This window comes from Pongo pygmaeus, chromosome 13 (assembly GCF_028885625.2).
Source record: "Pongo pygmaeus isolate AG05252 chromosome 13, NHGRI_mPonPyg2-v2.0_pri, whole genome shotgun sequence".
NCBI classification, from domain to species: Eukaryota; Metazoa; Chordata; class Mammalia; order Primates; family Hominidae; genus Pongo; species Pongo pygmaeus.
The window spans coordinates 16,282,966-16,305,367 of NC_072386.2; the positions used below are offsets into that span (position 1 = coordinate 16,282,966).

Genomic DNA, 22,402 nt, shown 5'->3' on the forward strand with positions numbered 1-22,402 from the left:
TATCCTGCACCATCCATCCCTGGAGGAGAGGGCAGGACAGTGTTTTTAAAGATGTTGGAATTAATTTCACCATAAAACCCGAAAGAAAGAAAAAATCCACCTTAACTAAAAACTAGCCTTATTTAAGGGGGAAAGCAGATACATTTGGGATTGAACATGGGCTGTGGAATTGTCTTCCTCAAGCCCAGCTGACAACAGAAGACAGAGATTCAGGCTGTCCACTGCTTATGGCAACAAGTTCAACCTCCTCTGTCTGCATTTAGGGGTGTTGCCCCAAACTACTACCCACCCACCACCACAGCTCTGAGCAGCAGCAACTGGCCATTCCTCCCTGTTCACAAACTACACTGCATTTCTCTACCCTGACTCCTTTTTGCATGCTGTTTCCTTAGCCTGGAATCCCCCACACCCACTCCTGCCAGTTCGAATGCCTGCCTCCTCTTCTGGGAAGTCTTGATCTCCCTCTGCTCTAACCACAAAGCAGACACCATATGCTGCCAGGGATAGTGACCTCATGCCACCCATGCCTCCGCTGGAGTCTGAGTTCAGGACCTGATTCTATCTACTTTCATATGGGAGGAATCCAGATGATTCCAAACATATGATTTTCAGCATCTTGTACCCGTCTGGCACCTGGAGAATGCTACTCAGTGTGTGTGGGAGGGGACAGAGCACATATCTCAGCAAGTGAATTAAGTACTAGAATGCTTACACGGCAGGACACACATAGTCAAGGGCAGTAGTGTAAGATGATTAGGGCTGGTTAAAAATTGCGGGCAAGGTGAACGATGGGGCTGTGATCGTACCCCAGGCATTAGAGGTAAGGAGGGTCTAGACTAAGTAGCTGAAGTGGGCACGCAGAAGAAAGGACAGGATGCATGAGGGATGATAAAGGAATACCAGTGGGACCTGCACCCACCTATACAGCATTCCTACAACAAAGACACCACAAAGACTGTCCTTAAAAACATTTATTTTCACGGTGCAGAGGTCGTGACATCATGACATCTACAAAAACAGTAGAAAAACCCAGGTTTGGTGCGGGGAGGGGAGGGCATTGTAATTATGTCTCCAAATGCTAACAGCTGTGGCAACGCATGCTCTCTCTTAGCCTCTGAAGAGGTCTCTGGGCACTCACACTTGAAAAAACCATGAGGCTGGAACAATCATGTTGATGCGCCTTTTTGGTTGTGGTGAAAATTTCAGACAGTGTGACATTAATTATTTATTTGTCTGCACAGAATGATGATGCTAAAGCCAGCCCCATACGGTCCTGATGCTCAGTACTTCCAGCACGGGCTCTGTCCACCCTGCTCTCTGGGTCTACATCCAGCCCTTCAATTTTCACCAGGCAAATCTGAGGTGAGTCAGCTGAGTTTGCAAAATGTGCTTATTAGCAGATGTGGGATGTTCTACTGCCTTCTTCAGAGCCACAGCATCCCTGTTCCTTCCCACATCATTTCACTAAGGGTCTGACCAAATCATCTCCCAACCATTCAAGACACAGGAGAATTAACTGCAGGCCCTCACACATGGAAGTAAGTCACAGTGCGTGGAGAAGAGGGGCGGGAGGTGCTGAGTGAGGAGTGGATGTGAGCAGGTCCCCTGGCAGCTCCAAACCCCAGTTGACAAGAACAGCTTCCAGTGCCATCCATTTCAATTCTCATCTTTTGTTTTCAAAGAGAGCTTCCAGCGTTTTAAAGTTTGAAAACCACTCATCTGGTTTTATTCCCTTTTTACTCAAATAAGGACACTGAGGCACAGAAAGTGAAGGAGACTTGCTCGGGGTCACACAGCGAGTGGGGGATTAATATGCAAATGGATCTCATGTTTCCAGAATCCCAGGCCAGTCTTCTGCTGCATAGTACAAAAGGTGATGCCATCCCAATATTTTAGATATGAAATGGCAGGCTTACAGGTGGAAAGTTCACTTCCAACAAGGACTCCAAAATGTAATGCACAATGTGAGCGGTATGAAAGTGTGCCTTAAAAGTTGGGATGAGTCTTGGTAAGAGTCCCTGAAGCCTGTGGATTGGCAACATCTGCCTTTACATAGTTTTGAGATGACCCTGAGTAGCAGCACTGTGGAGTAGAGAGGGGACCAAGGAGGGCCAGGTGCCCCGAGTTCTACTCCTCTTTCAGAGGCCTTCAGACCTTGGGCAAGTAGCTTCTCTCAGAGCCTGGTTTCTTCATCTGCAAAATGCAGGGACATTAACACCTGTCCTGCCCCATCTCCCAGAGTTGGGATCAAGCTTTATGAACTTAAAGGACTGTGCATAGTAAGGGATCTCAATTCTTATTTTAAAATTGTAATCACCTAAGGATCTATTTTTTTAAGATAAGATAGCAAATATTCTCCTTTCTTTTTTCATTAAAAAAGAAAAAAAAGAGAGCCTTACTCTTGGGTGAGGTCAAAATATTTGTAGGTAAAATATATTCTACTACAATCTAATTCCACAGTCTGGAGATAACACCTGACCTCTTTTTTTTACAATTTGATCATGAGAAGCCTGGTCTCCACTGCTTCTAACCACCTGTTTAGAGAATGCTAGGCTAGGCCGGGCACAGTGGCTGATGCCTGTAATCCCAGCACTTTGGGAGGCCAAGGCAGGAGGATCACTTGAGCACAGGAGTTTGAGACCAGCCTGGGCAACATAGGGAGACCCTGTCTCTACAAAAAAAAAAAAAAAAATAGCTGGGTGTGGTGGGGCATGCCTGTGGTCCCAGCTACTCGGGAGGCTGAGGTGGAAGGATCACTTGAGCCCAGAAAGTGGAGGTTGCAGTGAGCCATGATCACGCCACTGCACTTCAGTCTGGGTGATAGAGCAAGACCGTCTCAAAATAAAATTTTAAAAAAGAGAATGCTAGGCTAACAAATGGATGCTCTGGTCTCCAAAGACCCAGCCAAGGCGCTCCTGAGTCTAGTAAAGCATCCCAACTAAAACTAAATCTCCTTAAAAGGGAAAAAGGTAGGAATAGAAGAGCTACAGCCAGCTGTCCACACCCTGGGGTAAAGGAATGGAATTTGTTTCTGAGGGAATACCATTTTAGAAAGAACACTAAGACCACACCTCCTGTAATTTTCCCAAAAGGTCATCTTACTCTAGGATGGCAGGGCTAAAAGGGACATTGATAACATCCAGTTAAAATGCCATACTCACAGATGAAGGGACCAGGGCCCAGAGAGGGGAAGGGACCTGTTCGGGTCACACAGCAAGTTACAGTCAGGCAGAGGCCAGCTGGGACCCTCATCCCTCCTTCTACAACACACACTAAGTCACAGAGCACCACTAATAGGTCATAGACAAATGAGGTAAAGAGTCACAGCTGACACGAGCCCTTTAGAAATTGCAAACATGCCATTCTGTGATATCCCTGGAAGAGAGTAATTACAAAAAGACTTCTCACGGAGCAACTCATTTCAAAAGTATAAAGAAGCCACATGCAAATCCGTTTCTCACTGTTTGCCCTGCTAAAAACTCCATCTGCTTACAAATCTAGTTTGCATCTAATTTTTAAAAACACACAAAAGGGGTCATCTACACACACAGGTTTTCCAACTCTTCATGAAGCACAAAGATCCGTTATTTGACTTTTCCATCATCCCATGATCAATGTTTCTAAGACCCTAGGAAGAAAAGGAGAAAAAGAATTAGAGAACGTAAGGCTGCTCTGTTACAATCAACTATGTGTTACATGGAAGGTGGGGGAAATGATCCTTCACTTCAAATCCCTCCCCAGCAGGAAATGGTGCCCGGTGGAGAGTGAAGGGCCCTGTGGAGCCCCAGGAAGTACTTTTAAGACCAAAAGGTGGATGTTTCAGAGCGGCAGACTCCAGCTTAATAAGAAGACCTTTTCAACCATTGGAAAATCCACAGATGGCTCTCAGTGGTAGTGAGCTCTGTATCCCTGGAGGTATGCAAGCCAGAGCTGGCAATACTGTGTGTCACAGAAGGAACTCAAGACCTAGGCAGCAGTGATGGTCTTAAAATTCCACAATTTTTCATGGTATCCTTTTGATGTATTCACACCCCAGAATCATTTCTGCCTCAAAATATACGTGTATTTGAAAATTATAGATATATATATTTAAAACTGGAAACATATCTATATAAAACAAGTCACATATCATCAGGAAGACAATTTTAAGACCCAATCTCCTAACTCTTTGTTGAATTCCTATTTCACAGTTTTACATTTTCATATTTTTCTCCCCATTTCTAGGGCCTCTAACTACTCACGTACACCCATCCTTCAACCCTCATGCCACCTCCTCGATGATTCTTCCTTCATTTTCCCCAGTTCTAAGCTGCTTTTCGTGCCTTAATATCTCCTCCCATTCCCTTACGTTGCACTCCTTGTATTATAATTATGTCCACTTTTTGTTTTTCTGTGATCCCCTACAGACCAGAAGTAAGGCCTTGCACACAGAAGGTGTGCAGCAGTAGTGGCTAAAAGAATAATATAACTAAAACCATGGCAAAATCCCCCTGCTTTTGAGAAACCTTATCAGACTTGTTTCTAATTTTTCCTGTTCTATTAAGCACCTGTTGATCAGCCTTGGTAATGGTGCCTGTTCACCACTGCTCCCCTATTCCTGTAAGAGGATCATGCAGGCCGGGCGTGGTGGCTCATGCCTGTAATCCCAGCACTATGGGAGGCCAAGGCGGGTGGATCATGAGGTCAGGAGATTAAGACCATCCTGGCTAACACGGTGAAACCCCGTCTGTACTAAAAATACAAAAAAGTTAGCCAGGCCTGGTGGCAGATGCCTGTAGTCCCAGCTACTCAGGAGGCTGAGGCAGAAGAGTGGCGTGAACCCAGGAGGTGGAGCTTGCAGTGAGCCGAGATCGTGCCACTGCACTCCAGCCTGGGCGACAGAGTAAGACTCTGTCTCACAAAAAAAAAAAAAAAAAAAAAGAGGATCATGCAATCCCTGCCCTTTTGCCTCTGGTGAGTGAAGCACACATCCTCCCACACCATCCCCACTGGGACCACCCGTCCTCCCCATCCCAGACCTATTGATTGGTCTGTAAGTGGGCGGGGCACACATCACATCTGAGCAGAAACTTTAAATGCAATGGTGTGTGCAGCTTGGCCACAGAACGGACATGTTCCACACTGGAGCTGCTCCTCCAGCTGGGTCCTGAATGAGGGGACACATGGGGCAGGGCCACGGCCAGCTCACAGCTGTAACATGGAACATGAGCAAGTGATCAACGTCTGTGGCTGTGAGCCAGCAATATTTTGGGATTTTTACGAGCAAAAGCTGGCTTATAAAGTGATCCCTTTCCCGAAATCCCAGTTCACCTGTAGGCAAGGAACAGATGCAACCCCAGCTGTCACCTGTGTGACTACAGACTAGGAGGCCCTGGCCAGAGATTCTCTCTGCCCCTACCCACAAGGAGATGTGTTGCAAAGCAGCATACAGTGTTGAGGACAGGAAGGCAAGGCCTGAGCCCCAGGAAGGAAGCTCAGGCATCCTGAACAAGGAAGGGCTCCAGGAACATACAAAGGAAGCTCAGGCATCTTCTTTGTGGGAATATTTTCACATGGACGCTGTCACAATGACACTGTCTGCTACCTCTCTCAGTGCTCTTTCTAGAAGAATACAGAGGAAATATTCCCTCCAGCCCCAAAACACAACTGGTCTTTTCATCTCATGGACACACATCATGTTCACAGCTCCTGTCTTTGCATGCTAAGAAGCTCAGAGGGAGATGTGTGCAGAATATAGCAGGGATTCTACTGCTCATCTAAGTATGTCCCTACTCTTCTTTTGCTCTCTCCCTGGTTTCCCCCATTTACGTATTTTTCTTCTTTTTTATTACAGGTCTTATAAGCCACCTCAAATATCTCATAACATGGGTGTAAAATACTGAAAATGACGTAGAACATGTACATTTCTCCATCACATGCGGTCATCGGGAGCTGGGAAGCGGAAGCTCCTGTATTTACTCAGATCTAGAACCGTCACTGTGCTGTGGGACTCAGCCTCTCCCACCATGTTAGCTGCATGGCACTGGTACACACCCTCATCCTCCTTTCGCAGGGGGTTGATCTAGAAATACAACAGGCAAGTTTATACAGTTACATAAGGTACAGCAAAATGACTTCCTTAGTTAGTTCTTAATGATAAGTCTGCATACTTCCTCCTTTTCAGAATAAGGTAAAACTTGCTCTATTTCTCTCCTTGCCTTGGCTGCCAAGGAGCACGCAGGTAAATTTCCTTCCCAGGGACCCTCTTGAAAGGCACGCTCTCTATTGTGGCTCTCATCCGAATGATTCCTCCGCATACCTGCCTTTTACTGTGAGCCACCTGGTCTTTTGTATTAAAGGTGCAAAGTATAGGTTATTTGGAAAATACCTCAAGTTAAAAGAAGAACAAAAATCTACTGACCAAAGAATGATCCACAAAGTATTCCCTATAGGGGCAGCCTCTACAAAATACCACCAGAGATAACCTCTTCTCCCTGTCTTTTCTCCTAAGAAAATAGAGGAATGTGCTTGATTTGAAAAAACCGCACAGCCAATTGCATTCCCAATCTCTCAGCTGGGTGGAGAAGAGTCACCAAGCCTCCCAGAGCTGTGGGTGGAATGAGGAGGTTGTCCTTAGGAAGCACCCCAAGGATGTTCACAGCCAGGTCCATAACCAGCTCGCTTCTCTTTTGCTTTCTCTTGTTACAACCAACTGCTTCCATCAATTACAAATCATCCTAAGGACCACGCGCTGGGGTACACACATCAGCTCATTTTAAACCCATGCCAGTCGTGGGGGAAGGGTGAGCATTATGGTCTTCTTTTTACAGGAGACTCACAGGTAAATCACAGACTGCCAGGGCCACAGAGGCCCTCAGAGGTCTTTCAGTTTGAAGCCCTCTTTTAACAACAGTGGGAAATGGAGGCTCAGAAAGGTACAGTGACTGACCCGACATGGACCCCTATCTCCTCATTCCATCACTCTTTCAAACATGTGGCATTCTTCATCTTGGTAAAAGTGCTGCGAGTGGCAGGAAAGAGCTCTGGAGGAGGATTCGAATGTGCTACCTTCTGCCTTTACCAGCGGGTGACCTTAGGCAGGTGTACTAGTTCCTTGGGCTGCTGTAACAAATCGCCACAAGCTGAGTGCCTTAAAACAAACACATTTATTATCTACAGTTTTGGAGGCCAGAAGCCCAAAGGCGGCTAAAATCAGTGGGCTAAAATCAAGGTGCCAGCAGGGCTGCATTCTTTCTGAAGGCTCTCAGGAGACTCATTTTCTTGCCTTCTCCAGTTCCTAGTGGATGCTGGCACTCCTTGGCTGCGGCCCTTTCCAACATCATCAAAGCCAGAAATGGTGGGTCAAGTACTCCTCACATCGAATCACTTCAGTCTGCCTCTGACTCTTCTGTTTCCCTCTTCCACACTTAAAGACCCACCTTTAAATTGGCCCACCCGGATAATCCAGGCTAATCTCCTTATCTTAAATCTCCTTATCTCAGCTGTTTAGCAACCACAACCTCCCTCCCACCACCTTGCCATGTAACATCGTACGGTTCTGGGGGTGAGGATGTGGACATCACTGTGGGGCCATCACTCTGCCCCTGGCAGCAGAACACGTATGTTCCCAGCAGATCTGAAACCTGCCCTGCCTGCCTCACAGTTACTGGAAGGGCCAGTGAGAAATGGGTAAGAACAGCTTTGAAACATGTAATGTGTTGTAGAAATATAAAGGATGGTTTATAATGGTCAGTCAATAATATCCAATAATCCTAAACACTCACCAAAATCCAGGCCGTGGCCTCGTGGTCAGAAGGGCCCCCTCGCACTTGGACAGCTATATTGACATGGTCCCCAGGCAGCTCCTCCAGTGCTTGGGTGCCCTCAGGGGACTTCGTGACCTACAGGGGACAGGAGTGCCGGGAGGGGGCTTAGAAAAAGCAATTCTGGATAAAGAGCATCCCATAGGCTTCCTTGCCCTCCTCCTTCCTCCTCCTCCCACTGATTCAAAAACGGAAACCCCAGCACTGCTCACGCCTGTGCAAGTGACATCAGTCACTTTTTAAACCTACTTGTACATATAGACAGCACGCTCTGCCGGACAGCAAAGACCCGAACATCACCACTATCCCACAGAAAGATTCAGAATTTCAACGCCCGCCCGTCTCAGGGCTGTTGACATTAAGGGGACAACATTCACAGTGATCCTTGCCGGTCTCTCTAAAACTGGTCTTTAGAAGATTTGGTTTTGGAATAGGACTGAGTCTTCTGCCACCAGCCAGGTCTGTCTGAAACACAGCCCCGAAGTGAAGCAGGATACACACACACATGGCCACTGCAGCTGAAGCAGACTGGGTAAAAGCACAGCTTTCTGGGTCCCTAAGTGGCCAAGGGTGTAAGTGGCACAGGAAGGGTTGCAATGTCCCCTTCTAAGGGGAGAGCTTTGGGGTAGAAGTTTCAAGGCAGAGGAGTGGTACAGATGATATCTTTTCTTCATCCTCTGGCCCACCTATAAAGGCATATATATATATAAACACACTTAAAAGAAAAACATTTTTACCACTCACGTCTTTCTGTTTCTCCATCTCTTTCACACACACACACACACACACACACACACACACACACATGAGATGCATGAGTTCTTGGACAGAAATACCTTTCTCCACGTGATGACTGGGGTAGGCACAGCCCTCACTTCACAGGACAGGCCCACCTGCGCCCCAGTGACGTTGTGAACACTTCGGGGAGGAACGACGACCACAGGAGCTAGGAGGAGGAGACAGGGAGACGCAACCTTTACCCTGCCGGGTTCCAAGCAACCCACCTCTAAATTCCCCTGCCACTGAGAGCCCACTGTGATGTCCTGACATGAGGGGAGCGGCACATCACGCTTGGGCAGGAATCCTAAAAGAGAGATTTCCTCAGACCTGGAAAGCTGCCGACCAATCTCCTGATCCAATGATTGTTTTACCAATGGGGAAGCAGGGGTCCAGAGGGGAAGGGCGACTTCCCAAATTCCCCCAGCACCATCTGTGGCAGAGCTTGGGCCTCAGTGCTCCCTCCCAGGGTCCGTTCCAGGCTCCGGCTGCCATCTGCTATAGCTCAACCAGGAAACACGGCAGCCGACTCCTAGAGGGGCTGGTGTCATGCCACCAATGGCAGAGTCTTCTAACAGATGGGGTTTTCTCCTTCCACGTGGAGGGCGTTAGGAAGAAGAATGCCAGGCAGAACAGCTGCACACACCCTGGAGCTCAACCCCCTGCGGTCCATTCAAGATGCCCATTTGCATGCACAGAGTAAAGACTCCCCAGGGCTCCCCCACTCCCTCTGCCTCCCCACCCCCAGAAGCCGACCCAAGCCTGGGCAAATCAGGGAATCAGGGAAATGTGGTTCGAGACTGCCAGAACATGACAGAGAGGAGAGGGAGGGTATGGGCTCTCTGGACAGGACCCAGTGTTAGATGCTTCGAACTCCTACTCCACACTCTGCCTTCCTCCCCGTGCCTGGCATCTGCTCTGCTCACACTGGGCTGGAATAATCAAGGCCAGGCGTTTCTACCTGCTCTCACCTGCACTGGACAGCAACTCAGCCACCCTGGCATCCAGCACCACAGTGTGTCGGGCAATGTGCAGTGCAGAGGCCTGGCCAGGGAATGCTCCCACCCAGCTGTCATTTATAAGGTGGGGATCACACCCCTGCTTCCTAGGGCGGTCAAGCTGATCTAACCATGGAATCAGTGAAAAGTGTAAGTTAATGTGATATGCAAGTGAGGGCCAGGAGCAAAAGGATGACTGGATGAACAAACACATGACAAATCAAGGAACAAACATGTTCATTTCCAGGCCATCAAACTGCAGAGTCTAGAACTCCTAGGGCTTTGCCTGGTGACTCAAAGACAGCCCTGTTGTTCTCCACAAGACTGCACCTGGATAAGGCTGCAATACAAAAGGAGAGCAAAGGGAGGAGACAGAAGGCAGGAGGAAGGAGGTGACAGACAGGGTCGCATCACACCCCAACGCACAGGAGGATCAGGGTGCAGAAAGGAGACTAGTTTGGCCCCTCCAGACAGACTGGGAAGCAGACCCTGTCAAGCCAGTGCCAAAAAAATCTCTGGAAAATCGCCTTAGAGCCACAGTCTCAAACTAGAGAGGCTCTTTAGCATCCTGATTCGCTGTGATTCTGTGCCTGACCATGTATGACATGCCCACACAGCCTCCATTTGCATGCCTTCAGGGATGGAGAACTCACCACCTACGGAGCCAGGCCATCCTGTCTTTGGAGGGTTCCCCTGGTATGAAAGTGCATCCTCACCTAGAGCTAAAGCCTGTAACTCCCACCTGTTGATCCTGGGGCTGTCCTCTGGAGCCCCATAGCCCCTGGGTGTCCCAGCAGCCCACCAGTGAGTTGAATACAGACTGCCCTCCCCATCCCAGGCTGCTTTCCTCCCCCTCTATCTGATCCGCCCACTCATTCAGCTGTGCCATCTGAGGGCCCTCTGAAGGGTGGTGCCCAACCCATGTGCCTGAATGTAGCCAAAGCCCCTGGAACCAAGATCCTAGATGTCTAACGTTGCCTGACAGCCACAGAGAGCCACAACACTGAGCTCTGCAGGAGCCCCATCTGTGATGACAAAGACAGTCTAATTTATTCACATTGTCCCTCCAGCGCCTCCCCAACCACACAAGCGCTGGGATGCCGCCTCCAGGAGAGCCCAAACCAGTGCTCCAGTGGCTCGCTATGGTGATAGTCAGAAAGACCTGGATACCAAGGAGACTCTCAATCAGCGTGGTTTACTTTTGTTCATGTAAAGTCATACATTTTAAATGTGATTTCATCAATCCCTTTCAGGCCTAAATGAGTAAACCAGTAAATCACAATTCATCTCTGTCTCCTCATGTTTCAGTCTCTCTCTCTCTTTCAACAACTACAATTAAGAAAGACTGTCTTGGAAATACTGACTTTGTAACTGATTTTGTGGCAAAAAATACAAATTCCTTTACAAAAGAGGCCCTGCTTTTAAAGGGACATTTTTTAAATTTTTATTTATTTATTTATTTATTTATTTTTAAATTTACACAAAGCACAATTCGTTCTTTCTGGTGTGCAGTTCTAGGTTCTGACAAATGGATACAGTCATGTAATTACCACTATAGCCAAGATACAGAACAGTTGTTCTGTGACCTCAAAAAATTTCATGTTGCTCATGCCATAATAATCCGGTTCTAATTTTCTTTTTTTGAGGCAGAGTCTCATGTTATCACTCAGACTGGAATGAAAGGCACAATCATAGCTCACTGTAGTCTCGAACTCCAGGGCTCAAGCAATCCTCCTGCCTCAGCCTCTTGAGTAGCTGGGACTACAGGCATGCACTACCATGTCCAGATAATTAAAAAAAAAATTTTTTTTTGTAGAGATGGGTCTTGCTATGTTGCTCAGGCTGCTCTTAAACTCCTGGCCTCTAACAGTCCTCCTATCTTGGCCTTCCAAAGCTCTGGGAAAACAGGCATGAGTCATTGTATTCCCAGCCCTGTTTTTAATTTTAACATATTTTAACATATCTGATTTTATTTTATTTTATTTTATTCATTTATTTATTTTTTTGAGACAGGGTCTCGCTCTGTCGCCCAGGCTGGAGTGCAGTGGCGCGATCTCTGCTCACTGCAAGCTCCACCTCCCGGGTTCATGCCATTCTCCTGCCTCAGCCTCCCGAATAGCTGGGACTACAGGCACCCACCACTGTGCCTGGCTAATTTTTTTTATTTTTTAGTAGAGATGGGGTTTCACCATGGTCTTGATCTCCTGACCTCGTGATCCGCCCGCCTCAGCCTCCCAAAGTGCTGGGATTACAGGCGTGAGCCACCGCACCCGGCCCAACATATCTGATTTTAAATTTAAAATATTTTTATCCATAGTAGCTCTTTAAGATCAATAATAATAACACTGTTATTATGCTATCAGCTAGCACAGCGCTCGCTGTGTGCTAAGCACTCCTCTGCCTGCAGGTATTAACCTGTTTATCTCTCCAGCAATCTCACCAGCTGCCAGATGGTGGCGCTGCCCTGGGTTACCGAGCATTAAAGGGTGTAGTGAGGAGGCTATGAGCCCAGTGATCTGGCTCCAGATCCCAAGCTCTTCTGAACCACTGTGCTAACACCATCCTGCCTTTTCCCTAGAGGACCTTCCATGTACACCAACCACCCTTTAATCCTCATGGCAGCCCTGTGAGGTAGCTGCTTCCATCCCCATTTTACAGATGAGAAAACCAATAGTCAGAAAGGTAAAGTGCCCAGAGGAACAGGGACTCAAACCCAGGCACCATGATTCCATTCACTCCCACACTGGTTTCTGAAGTGGAACATTTGTTATCTGTATGGGCTCCGATCCAGAATAAGAGAAGAGTTGCTTAGGGATTGTGTTGGGGGATCCCCAAGACAACGCTCCAGTTCAATGATATCCTAGGAGGACTAGGAGGACTCACAGGACTCAGCATATAGTGGTACTCAGGCTGTGATTTATTACAGTGAAAGGATTTTCCCATCTGGCAAAATCAGCCAAGGGAAAAAGTCAGGGTGGGGGAAGCAGGCCCAAGCTTCCAAGATCCCTCCCCATGGACTCACGAGCATGTGAAATGCTGTCTACCAGAGAAGCTCAAGAGTGACTTGGCGCCCACGCTTTTTACTGGGAGCTGGCCACAGAGGCACTCTCTGCCTAACCGAATACCCAAATTCCACACTCTGAGAAGGAAAGCAGGGATTCAGCATAAACCACATTGTTTGTACAGTTCAGGCACAGTGAGCCACTCTCATCAATTCTGAGAAGAGTGGAACCCCCCTGAAATCTAAGTCCCCAGATACCAGCCCAGGGCCAACCTTGCCAGCAGGCCTTTCTGAGGATACGGTCGCAGGCCTGCCGTGTTAGCTCCTTTCTATACAACAATGAAACACCCCAAACATCACCCCCAGGGAACAGCTCTTGTGAAGATAACCCATAACATAAGCAATGTGTCCTTGACACCAGCAGGACATTTCTAGTCCCTGCTATCCCCAAGGGCTCATTCCAGCAAGGCACTGGAGTGCTCAATGTCATGGCTGCCACGACAGGCAGGAAGGACAGCGTGGCAGGCAGGGGTGGAAGAGTCCAGGTTCAAAACCTTTCTCTGCCACATCCCAGTCTTGGCCTCAGTTTCTTCTTCTTTAAAATGGGCACAGGAATCTATTCCCTTCCCACCCACTCCCCAAAGGCTGTTGTGAGGAACAATTGCAAGACCCCTTACAAACTGTAAAAGACCTCTGCAGAGGGACTTGAGGACTCAGCAGGGTGTGCTGTCCCTAGGCAGTCTCCTCTAAAGCTCCTTGCGTGCATGAGACCCTCATCTGGCCTCGGGTGAGAGGCACCAGGGACCATGACTACAGCCCTCACTCTGGGGAGCCAAGCACATACTCTTACTGTTGCCAGAGCCGCCACACTGCCAGAGGAACCAGGGCTTTCCTTTCTGCCTGGCTTTCACAAGAATGATGTGGCTTGCAGGAGGGAGGATGGCTTCTAGCTAGCCCAGTCTGTGAATGTGGAAGCTTCATCCCCCTATAGCTCTTCCTTGCTGATACTTGTTTCCTTCAGCTTGTGCCAGCAATAGCCCTAGTAGAATTGCACAAATCCAGCCATCCAAGGGCTAACCAGCAGGTAAGACAGTCACCCAGATGCACATGGTCACAGGAGGCAGTACTGTGGGGTGAGCAAAAACAGTACCAGAGGGAGACTCAAATGCCCAGGGGTATAGCTGCCAACCACTTGAGCTTGGGCAAGTTGCTAATCATTTCCTTTTTATCTGCAAATGAAGATAATGACCACAGCCTTGCATCTTTGGGGTGAAGGGAGAAAATGGATGTGACTGTGTTATTAACTGTGTGGATCTGTACAAATGAAAGGGATCAATATTATTATTATAGTGTATGGTGATTTGTCCCCCTACCTCGTCAATTATATCGATCATTGATGGCTGGAATGAAAAAATCTTCCCAAATCCCTCTGAGATTTCTTTAAAGTTAATGGTGCTAGGGAAAGAAAGGATATCAAGTCATCCCCCAGGACCCCATCTGCTTGTATTAAAAAGGACACAACCAAAGATTTTAATAATCAACACACTGAACAGCCCTGATAATTTATGCTAACAGTCACGTTATGATGTGGAACAAGAAACAGCTTAATCCTGCTCCCTGCAGCCTCTGCCTCAGATCTCCTCCCTCAGCATGAAAGGGTTTTGAGCACAAACCCCCTTCTTTGTCCCTCTCAGGAAGTGGCATTCACTGCCTCTCCTGGTTACCTGGTAACACACACTAGCACCGACCTAGGTTTCTAAGTGGAGCTGGAATTTCAACCAAGCTGAATTTTCTAAGATTCAGGGTCTCAGGAGCTCACTGAAGCTGCCAGGGCTCAATGCCCTGGCGGGTGCTGGCCGGGACCCTGTTCCTATCTAATTTATCATTTGAAACATGACATTAACTTGCTGTCCGTAGGACCCCAACCCTCTCCCAATGCTAACAAATAGGGTGCACACACTGAACTATCCAGCCTTTAAAGTAATGAGAGCAATAATAATCATCATAATACTAAGGCCACACCACCTTGCCAGTGAGAAGCTGAACCAATAATTCAGAATGTATTGAAGACCCACGTACGAATAATTCTTACTGTTGGAAATTGCTTTTGCATCCTTCTTCTTCCTCCTCCTCCTCCCCTTCCTCCTCCTCCTCTTCCTCCTCCTCCTCCTCCTTCTTCTTTTAGACAGGGCCTCACTCTGTCTCCTAGGCGGAATACAGTGGCATGATCATAGCTCACTGTAGCCTCGAACTCCTGGGCTCAAGAAATCCTCCTGCCTCAGCCTCCCAAGTAGCTGGGACTACAGGCACATGCCACCATGTCCAGCTAATTTTTAGAATTTTTTGTAGAGATGGGATCTTGCTGTGTTGCCCAGGCTATCCTTGAACTCCTGGCCTCAAGAAATCCTTCCACCTCAGCCTCCCAAAGTGCAGAATGAAGCTTCCCCCTTCGGCCTGGTACCCAAAGCTTGCAATGGCCTACCCCAAACTACTCTGGGGTGTCATCTCCTTTCCCAACCATCCTACCAGGCCTCGGCCCTACGGGCCCACTTGCACACCCACCAAAGGGCTACCACCTCTGAGCCTCAGTTCATGCTGTGCCTCCCCCTTGCTAGCGTTGGGATTCTCTCCCCATCCTTCAAGGCTTCTCTCAGGAGCTATAGTGCTAAATAGAGGCACAAGTGACAAACCTTGGGAAAAACAGGAAGGTGGACCCAGATTGAGAAACCCCCAAGATTCAAGGCTGGCGTGTGCACAGCACCTTACTGATCAGGTTGCTAGCAGCTAGCTGTGCAGCGCCCATCTGAAAATAGCGAGGCAGGCCAGGCATGGTGGCGCACACCTGTAATCCCAGCACTTTGGGAGGCCAAGGCGGGCAGATCACGAGGTAGGAGATCGAGACTATCCTGACTAACACAGTGAAACCCCATCTCTACTAAAAATACAAAAAACAAAATTAGCCGGGTATGGTGGCGGGCACCTGTAGTCCCAGCTACTCAGGAGGCTGAGGCAGGAGAATGGTGTGAACCCACGAGGTGGAGCTTGCAGTGAGCCAAGATCACACCACTGCACTCCAGCCTGGGTGACAGAGCGAGACTCTGTCTCAAAACAAAACAGCCAGGCAAACCTACACTGGAGCCCTTTCACAGCTGGGACCAGCCAGGTGGCTCCAGGGAACTTCTTTCCATGTGCCTCAGCTTTCCCTTCTATCAAATGGGAAGGAGACCTCCCCAGGGCACTTGTAAAAATCATGTAAAAAGATGGGTGCAGCCCAGGGATGGTATCTCATGTCTGTAATTTCAGCACTTTGGGAGGCTGAGGTGGGAGGAGTGCTTGAGGCCAGGAGTTCAAGAACAGCCTGGGAAACACAGTAAGATCCTGTCTCTACAAAAAATTCTAAAAATTAGCTGGGCATGATGTCATGTGCTATAGTCCCAGCTACTTGGGAGGCTGAGGCAGGAGGATTCCTTGAGCCCAGGATCACAGTGGGCTGTGATCAAGCCATTGTACTCCACCTGGGAGATAGAGTGAGACCCTGTCTCAAAAAAAAAAAAAAAAAATGCAAATGCAATTTCCAACAGTAAGAATTATTCATATGTGAGTCTTCCATACATGTGTGCGGATCAAAGGATCACTCTCATTATGTGGCAGTTTGGGGCGTTTCACGGCACAGGAGGAAAGGGCAGAATTTAAGCCTGAAAACTGCTTCCCCAGGCTCCTCAGAGGCATGTATAAGGGCCCTTCACACACTGTGAACAACATAATAAATACTTCCCGAGGCCTCATTCCATGAAATCTAGGTGCTTGGGTACCCAGGGAGTCAGGAGGGGTGATTTTATCACGAATATTGAAGCAGAACAGTCCTGCTCTGACTCACAGTCTGTTTTCCTTCAACCGGGATCCCCAGGGGCATTGTTAAAAAACGCTCCAGCTGTGTCTTCTGAATAAAAGATGGCTTTAGGGCAGCACAGACTGAGCTGCTGCCTGGGCTAGGAAACATCCCCTGTCCAAACCTTCATGCTTTATCCGGACACAAGGGCAGAGGCCACACTAGCTCTTCAGGACAGAGAGTGACAGGCAAACAGTGCCCGGTTCTGTGGTGGATGACACAAAGGCTGGTGCGGAAGAAGGGCTGAACCCCGGGGAGGCCTGACGCCTGTCAGTAATGAGATCATGAAAAGCAGTTCTGAGTTGCTTCCGTGTGGCCCCACGAACATCTTTATTCCCTGAGTCTGTGCCTGAGGTGGGCCTCAGATCCCATAGATCAGAGTGAAGGGGCTGTCACATTTACTTGTCATTTGGTAATTTTCAGTGAATTAGGGGTATGGAGTTTCCATCTGCCATCTGGCCTCACTCTGGTAACCATGGTAACCACCATCTGCCTGACTTAATACTATCAAGTCCTGTGCCGAAAGAGCACTGGACAGGATGTTGGGACCAGGGAGCTGGTCATCCTTTACTGGTCACCCTGGACAAGGGCCTTGCTGGGTCTCAGTCTCTTTCTCTGTACAACAGCAGATTTGGTCTGAATGTCTTTAAGGTGCCTTTCTCTTAGGAAGAGAATGCCACTCTGGGGAGAAATTATCTGAGATCATCAGCACCATTTATAGTCTGAGGACTTGGTCAGCATTTCTTATGTCTCCTGCATGTGGAGTTAAAGTGTTACCTGTCTGGAGACAAAGAGAATTGCCTGTGAATTAACTGCTGAGGAAAGCAGTTATAAAAACGAGTGACAGGAACTAGCAAAAGGAAAGAGACAGGACTGTTTAAGTGCCACAGGGTGGAAACTAAGTGTTCCGGAGCGTAAGGGACCTCAACAATGACTCCACTGGGGCTGATATGGCCAGAGAGGGGAAGGGGCCCGTCCAGGGCCACTCAGGGAGCCAGAGGCAGCACAGATGCACCCCCAGCCAGCTCTGTCCTCCATGGGGAGCTTCAGCTAGGAAGGGTCAATGGTGACTCTCCTGTGCTCAACTGGCCACACACTGGTTTTACATTTCCCAGGACAGGAGGCTTCCTGCCCCATCTCCAACAACCCATTGCGTCTCCTGGACTTGGGTACATCTACCTGAACCACTTGAGGGGAAAGACTACTAGATACTTCTTAAGGCTTGGAAAGGTCTCACCCCACCCCAAGCTTCTTTCTTGAAGCTAACTCATTACACTGACTTAGGCACTGAAGTCTGGACTCGGTCTCTGGGCTCAGGCCAGAATTATTTCCCAGAAGCCTGAACCCCAGGCCAAAACCCAGGCTCCTTGGGACTCACTGGCCACCTTCTCACTCACCCTAAACTCTGCACTGCCCACTCCAGGCAGAGTACACAGGGGCACTTCAAAACCTAGTGGGTGGGATACACTCATGCTTAGGAAGCCGGTAAAGCAGTGCTAACGTTTTGGTTTCTTTTTGTTTGGTTTTCAAAAGGTACATAAAGAGGGTGGGCAACTATCGCACTCAGAGATTATTTTACTGTGATGTTAATGAAGCTTAAGTTTCTAAGTCCCTAGCATTTCATAATAAGTTTCTAAGTCCCTAGCAGTTCTATTCCTTTACTTAAGGCAGGACTCTCCAAATTATATATGTCTCAGACCCACGAAACCTGGGTCTGCCCCTAATAGCACCACAATCTTTTCAGATCTTATGTCTCCAAATGTCTTACTTTTCCTGGATGGAGCTCCCTCAGCACCCCAGCTCAGCCCTATCCCACACCTGGGGCCCTGGTGCTCTGGTGCTATGGCCTGGTGACTCCTGATTTCCCGGTCTGGAACTCATCCTCCTTCCGCATCCTCAACTTCCCTTCCTCCCCCTTCAAACAATCCACCTAGCGCTGGATACCTGGGAACTGGGATCCCCCTCCTTAACTCCCAGTCTCCTGCGGGGCAAACATACCACGCCCACAAATAAGTGACTGCATCAGCAGGTACTTAAGTATCAAAAGGGGTAGCAGGCTCACCAAAAATTCGACTAGCACAGTGAGTGGCGTCTCCAAGGATTCTCGCCCCAGTCTCTCTGAGCACGAGGAGAGATAAGAAATACTGCTCCCTAAGGGGAAACTGAGTGCCAGGCAGCGCCGTCCACCACTGGGCAGGGGTGGACACACCCCTTCGCTCCACACTCCAGAGGGTTGGAATCCCTCCTTCTCTACCCACCCAATCCCCGACCCCGACTCACCGAACTCGCAAGGGCCGTCGCGCGCCTTGTGCAGGTGACCGGAGTGCGCGCGGGGCGTGTGCCGGGCGCGCAGGCGCAGCGCGCAGACGCTGGGGTACGAGCGACCGTCGGAGCCGCAGACGGTACCGCGCTGCGCGCACACGCAGAGCCCGGTGCCCTCGGGCGCCGCCCCCGCGGCCCGGCTCGCGCACACCAGGCCGGGGCCACAGCGCGCGCCGGCGCGGCCCCCGCAGCTCGCGCCCTCGGCTCCCAGGCAGCGAGCGCAGCAGCCGCACTCGTCGAGCGCCGAGATCCCGGGCGCCGGGCAGGGCGCAGGCGCCGGGCAGCCCTCTAGCCGGCACGGACCACACTCCGGGCGCCGGCCGCCCACGTCGCGGATCCCGAGGCTCGGGGACAGCGGTGGCAGCAGCGGCAGCAGCAGCAGAAGCAGCAGCGGCAAGAGCAGAGACAAGCGCGGCATGGCTTACTCCGGGACAGCGGCGGCGCCTCTGCTTCGCGCTCCGCTCCGCGCCTGCCGAGCAGTCACCGCTCCCGCCCCGCGGCCGCTGATTGGCCGGGCCTGCACCGCGGGGCGCCAGCAGACCGCTGCTCCAGCCCGGGACCCGCGCGGTGCCCGCGGCCTGGGGCTCCGAGCTGGAGGGACGCCCCGAGAGCAGCTCTCCGACCTCCGATTGGACTCTTGAGGGATCCGAGACCCAGTCGGGGCGAGAACTTGCCCGAGGTCGCTATGGCAGAGTCAGGATTGGATAACCGTAAGGCCTCTGGATCCAAGGCTGGCTCCAGATAGTATGCCCGTAAATCCTCCCAGAAGGATGCGCTATTTTATTTAATTTTATTTTGCATTCAGTAGTTTTCAAAGTTTTATTTTATAAAGAGAATATATGGTTTAAAATGTAGATTTTACATATACATCTAAGGATGAAAAGAGGGTTACCCTACCACCTTGTATCCCCATCCTCCAACTCGACTTCCAGAGGCCACTCTTGCTATCGGGTTTTTGTATATCTTTTCTGAAATTTTCTCTATGCCTATAAAAGTACATGTGCCTAAAAAAGCCCCTTCCTTTAAAACACACACACTCTGTTTCTCTCTCACACACACAGAGTAGCGTGCCATACACATTAGTCTGCACTTGGTTTTTGCACTTACAGTGTTTCACAGTTTCCCCACCTCTTGTCATCTGTGAAACTGGGTTTCTTATACAATCAATGGGAGCATAGTTCATTGGCTCTGTGAGTGTGTTTCTTAATGCTGCATAAAGTCATGGTGCGTCTCCGTCCACAGTGACTTTGTTGTGATGAGATATGGTGATATATTTTGGAGTTCATACAGAGTGGCCTTTCCACAGGGTTTAGTTGCAGTTATTTAACCACTTGTTTTCCATGCTTTGGTTAATACGAATAATGCTTTGATGAAGTCTTGGTGCACAAGCGTCAGTGTACCTGTGGCTTAGTGGGGAATGGATGTTGGAAAGATGCAGTTTCTTGTAGTCAGTTATTCATGCCGCCGTTGCGCCTTCTCTGGGCCAGGCTCTGTGCACACCATCCTGCCTAAGTTCTGGCAGGGCACCCAGACGAGAAACCTAAGAGAGTCTTGGCTGCTGGGATTTGATGTGTTGCCGGGTAAAGGCATTGGATGGAGGGAGGGACTCGCTGAGCAGGTTTTATAGGAGACTTTTCCTACCTTTACTGGCCACCCCTCATTTGTCTTGTGCTCTATTGTTTTTTCTTTGCTGAACTCCTGGAGATGGAGAAAGCCTCTTGCAGCCTGGGAAGACCAGCTACACCATTCTTGGGTGGGGTTCTTTTTGCTTTTCAAGCCCAGTTCCTTTCCAGTTTGCAGTCTTCTTATCCCCAGAAAGGAGCCTCTTCTGAGGCCACTTTATGTGGTGGCCAGAGGAGGGCCACCTACCTGGTCCACGCCGGGCCTTACCTTACAATCAGCCACACAGAGCAGGGGTGGTCAGGCACCGTGAAGGGGTGGTGGTAAGGAATAAATATAACAATGTTGGTAATGCAGTCAGCGCAGCTCTCGGAACGTATCAATAGTGACCTTCAACTTGGAGGCTGCTGTCTTTACCAGGAGTGGCCTTTTAAAGTGCTCTCACCCCTTGACCCCTCTGTGCTCTTCTAGGAATCTCTCCTAAAAAAATGATTACTATGTGTGAAGATTTCATCCTGGAGTTGGTTACTATAAATGCCCACTGAGAGGCAATCATTAAATAAATTATGGTACATCTAACAATGGAGGATTATGCAGGCATTAAAAATTAGAAAGAAGATATGGGTTAATAGAAATGAAAACATGTTTATAATACATTGTTTAGTAAAATAGCAGTTAAAAAGTACACATCTAATGTAATGGCATATTTGTAAATATGTGAATGTGTAAACATGCAAAAATTTAAGATTGTTTTAATGATGTGAAGGAAACCCTTTTTTTTTTCTTTTTTTAAAAAAAGAGATGGTACCTCATTCTGCTGCCCAGGCTGGAGTGCAATGCCATGATCATAGCTCACTGCAGCCTCGAACTCCTGAGCCTCAAGCCATCCTCCCCCGCTCAGCCTCCTGAGTAGCTAGGACTACAGGTGAGCACCACCACGCCTGGCTAATTTAAATAATTTTTTTGTTTCAGAGATGGGGTCTCACTATGAGAAGGAAACACTTATAATGTTAAATGAACAAAGCAGGATTTGCAAACAAAAGAGATAAGCGAACTCCATGCTGCTTTTCAGGGACAACTTTGCTGGTAAGTTCAAACTTTCTAATGGTTCATAGTTGTCCAAAGAGAAATCAGGCTACTCCAGAGATAGTGAGGTCCTTGTCAAAGAAGGAGTTTAAGAATGAGTCTTGGCAAGGAGTATGGAGGGGGTCAGAATTAGGGGTTAGGGGAGTTGATGTTTGATTACCTCAAACTGAGCCACCATTCCTGTAGTACAGTGCCCGACCCTGAGACCTGGACTGGACAAAACATGGTCATGATTGAGAAATAAATGTGTAGAGAAATGATTTGCCTGCTTTTTATGCAGACATTAAAGGAGGAGTAAGTGAACGGTGTCATAATGAAATTAATGTGTGCTTAATGCAGGTTAGGATACACAATCTCACAGAGGCACATTTACATATGATCTACATTCCTTTTAAATGGTAGGGAGGGTATTATGTATGCATAATGACTCTTTGAGAATTAAATCAGAAGACTCATTTTCCAACACTGAGCCTGTGGCATCAAAGCCCCTGTATCTGGGTGGAGAAAACATTCCCAAGCTTTGAAGGTGATCAGTCATGTCTATTTCCTTTTAAAATTGCCTGCAAGCCCATAGCCCAGCAGAGGCATTTGTGCTCTTTCATCTCTCTGGTTCCCAGAGTACCAGTTAATACTGTGGGCCACACCTGTGGGCCCCTTAAGATGATAGGAGAAAGTAGGGACAAATTCTCCCAGTCAGGAAGGGGGGTTCAGGTGCCTCTGTTGTCTGGCAGGTGGAGAGATCCCATGCACCTGGGTAAGTAATTAGGCAACAAGAATAGGTGTGATTTTCTTCCTCTTCAGCTTCCAGCCTGAACACAAACACAACACAGGGGAGACTAGCCAATCCCCCATTCAGAGCAGATGTGTACCCACCCAGCAGCTGCTGAAGTGGGTATGAATGTCCCAT

General features: G+C 48.7%; 1 protein-coding gene across 1 annotated transcript; it reads right to left on the bottom strand.

The window, feature by feature from the left end:
* Window positions 1–940: 940 nt before the first annotated feature.
* Window positions 941–19,493, bottom strand: LOC129044261 (insulin-like growth factor-binding protein-like 1). Its single transcript, XM_054502064.2, has 5 exons — window positions 18,748–19,493; window positions 8,639–8,748; window positions 7,764–7,880; window positions 5,903–6,061; window positions 941–3,628 (listed from the first exon to the last, which is right to left on the bottom strand). Exons 1-4 carry the CDS (start codon window positions 19,205–19,207, stop codon window positions 5,912–5,914), a joined length of 837 nt encoding a protein of 278 aa, XP_054358039.1. The 5' UTR covers window positions 19,208–19,493; the 3' UTR covers window positions 941–3,628; window positions 5,903–5,911.
* Window positions 19,494–22,402: the final 2,909 nt, after the last annotated feature.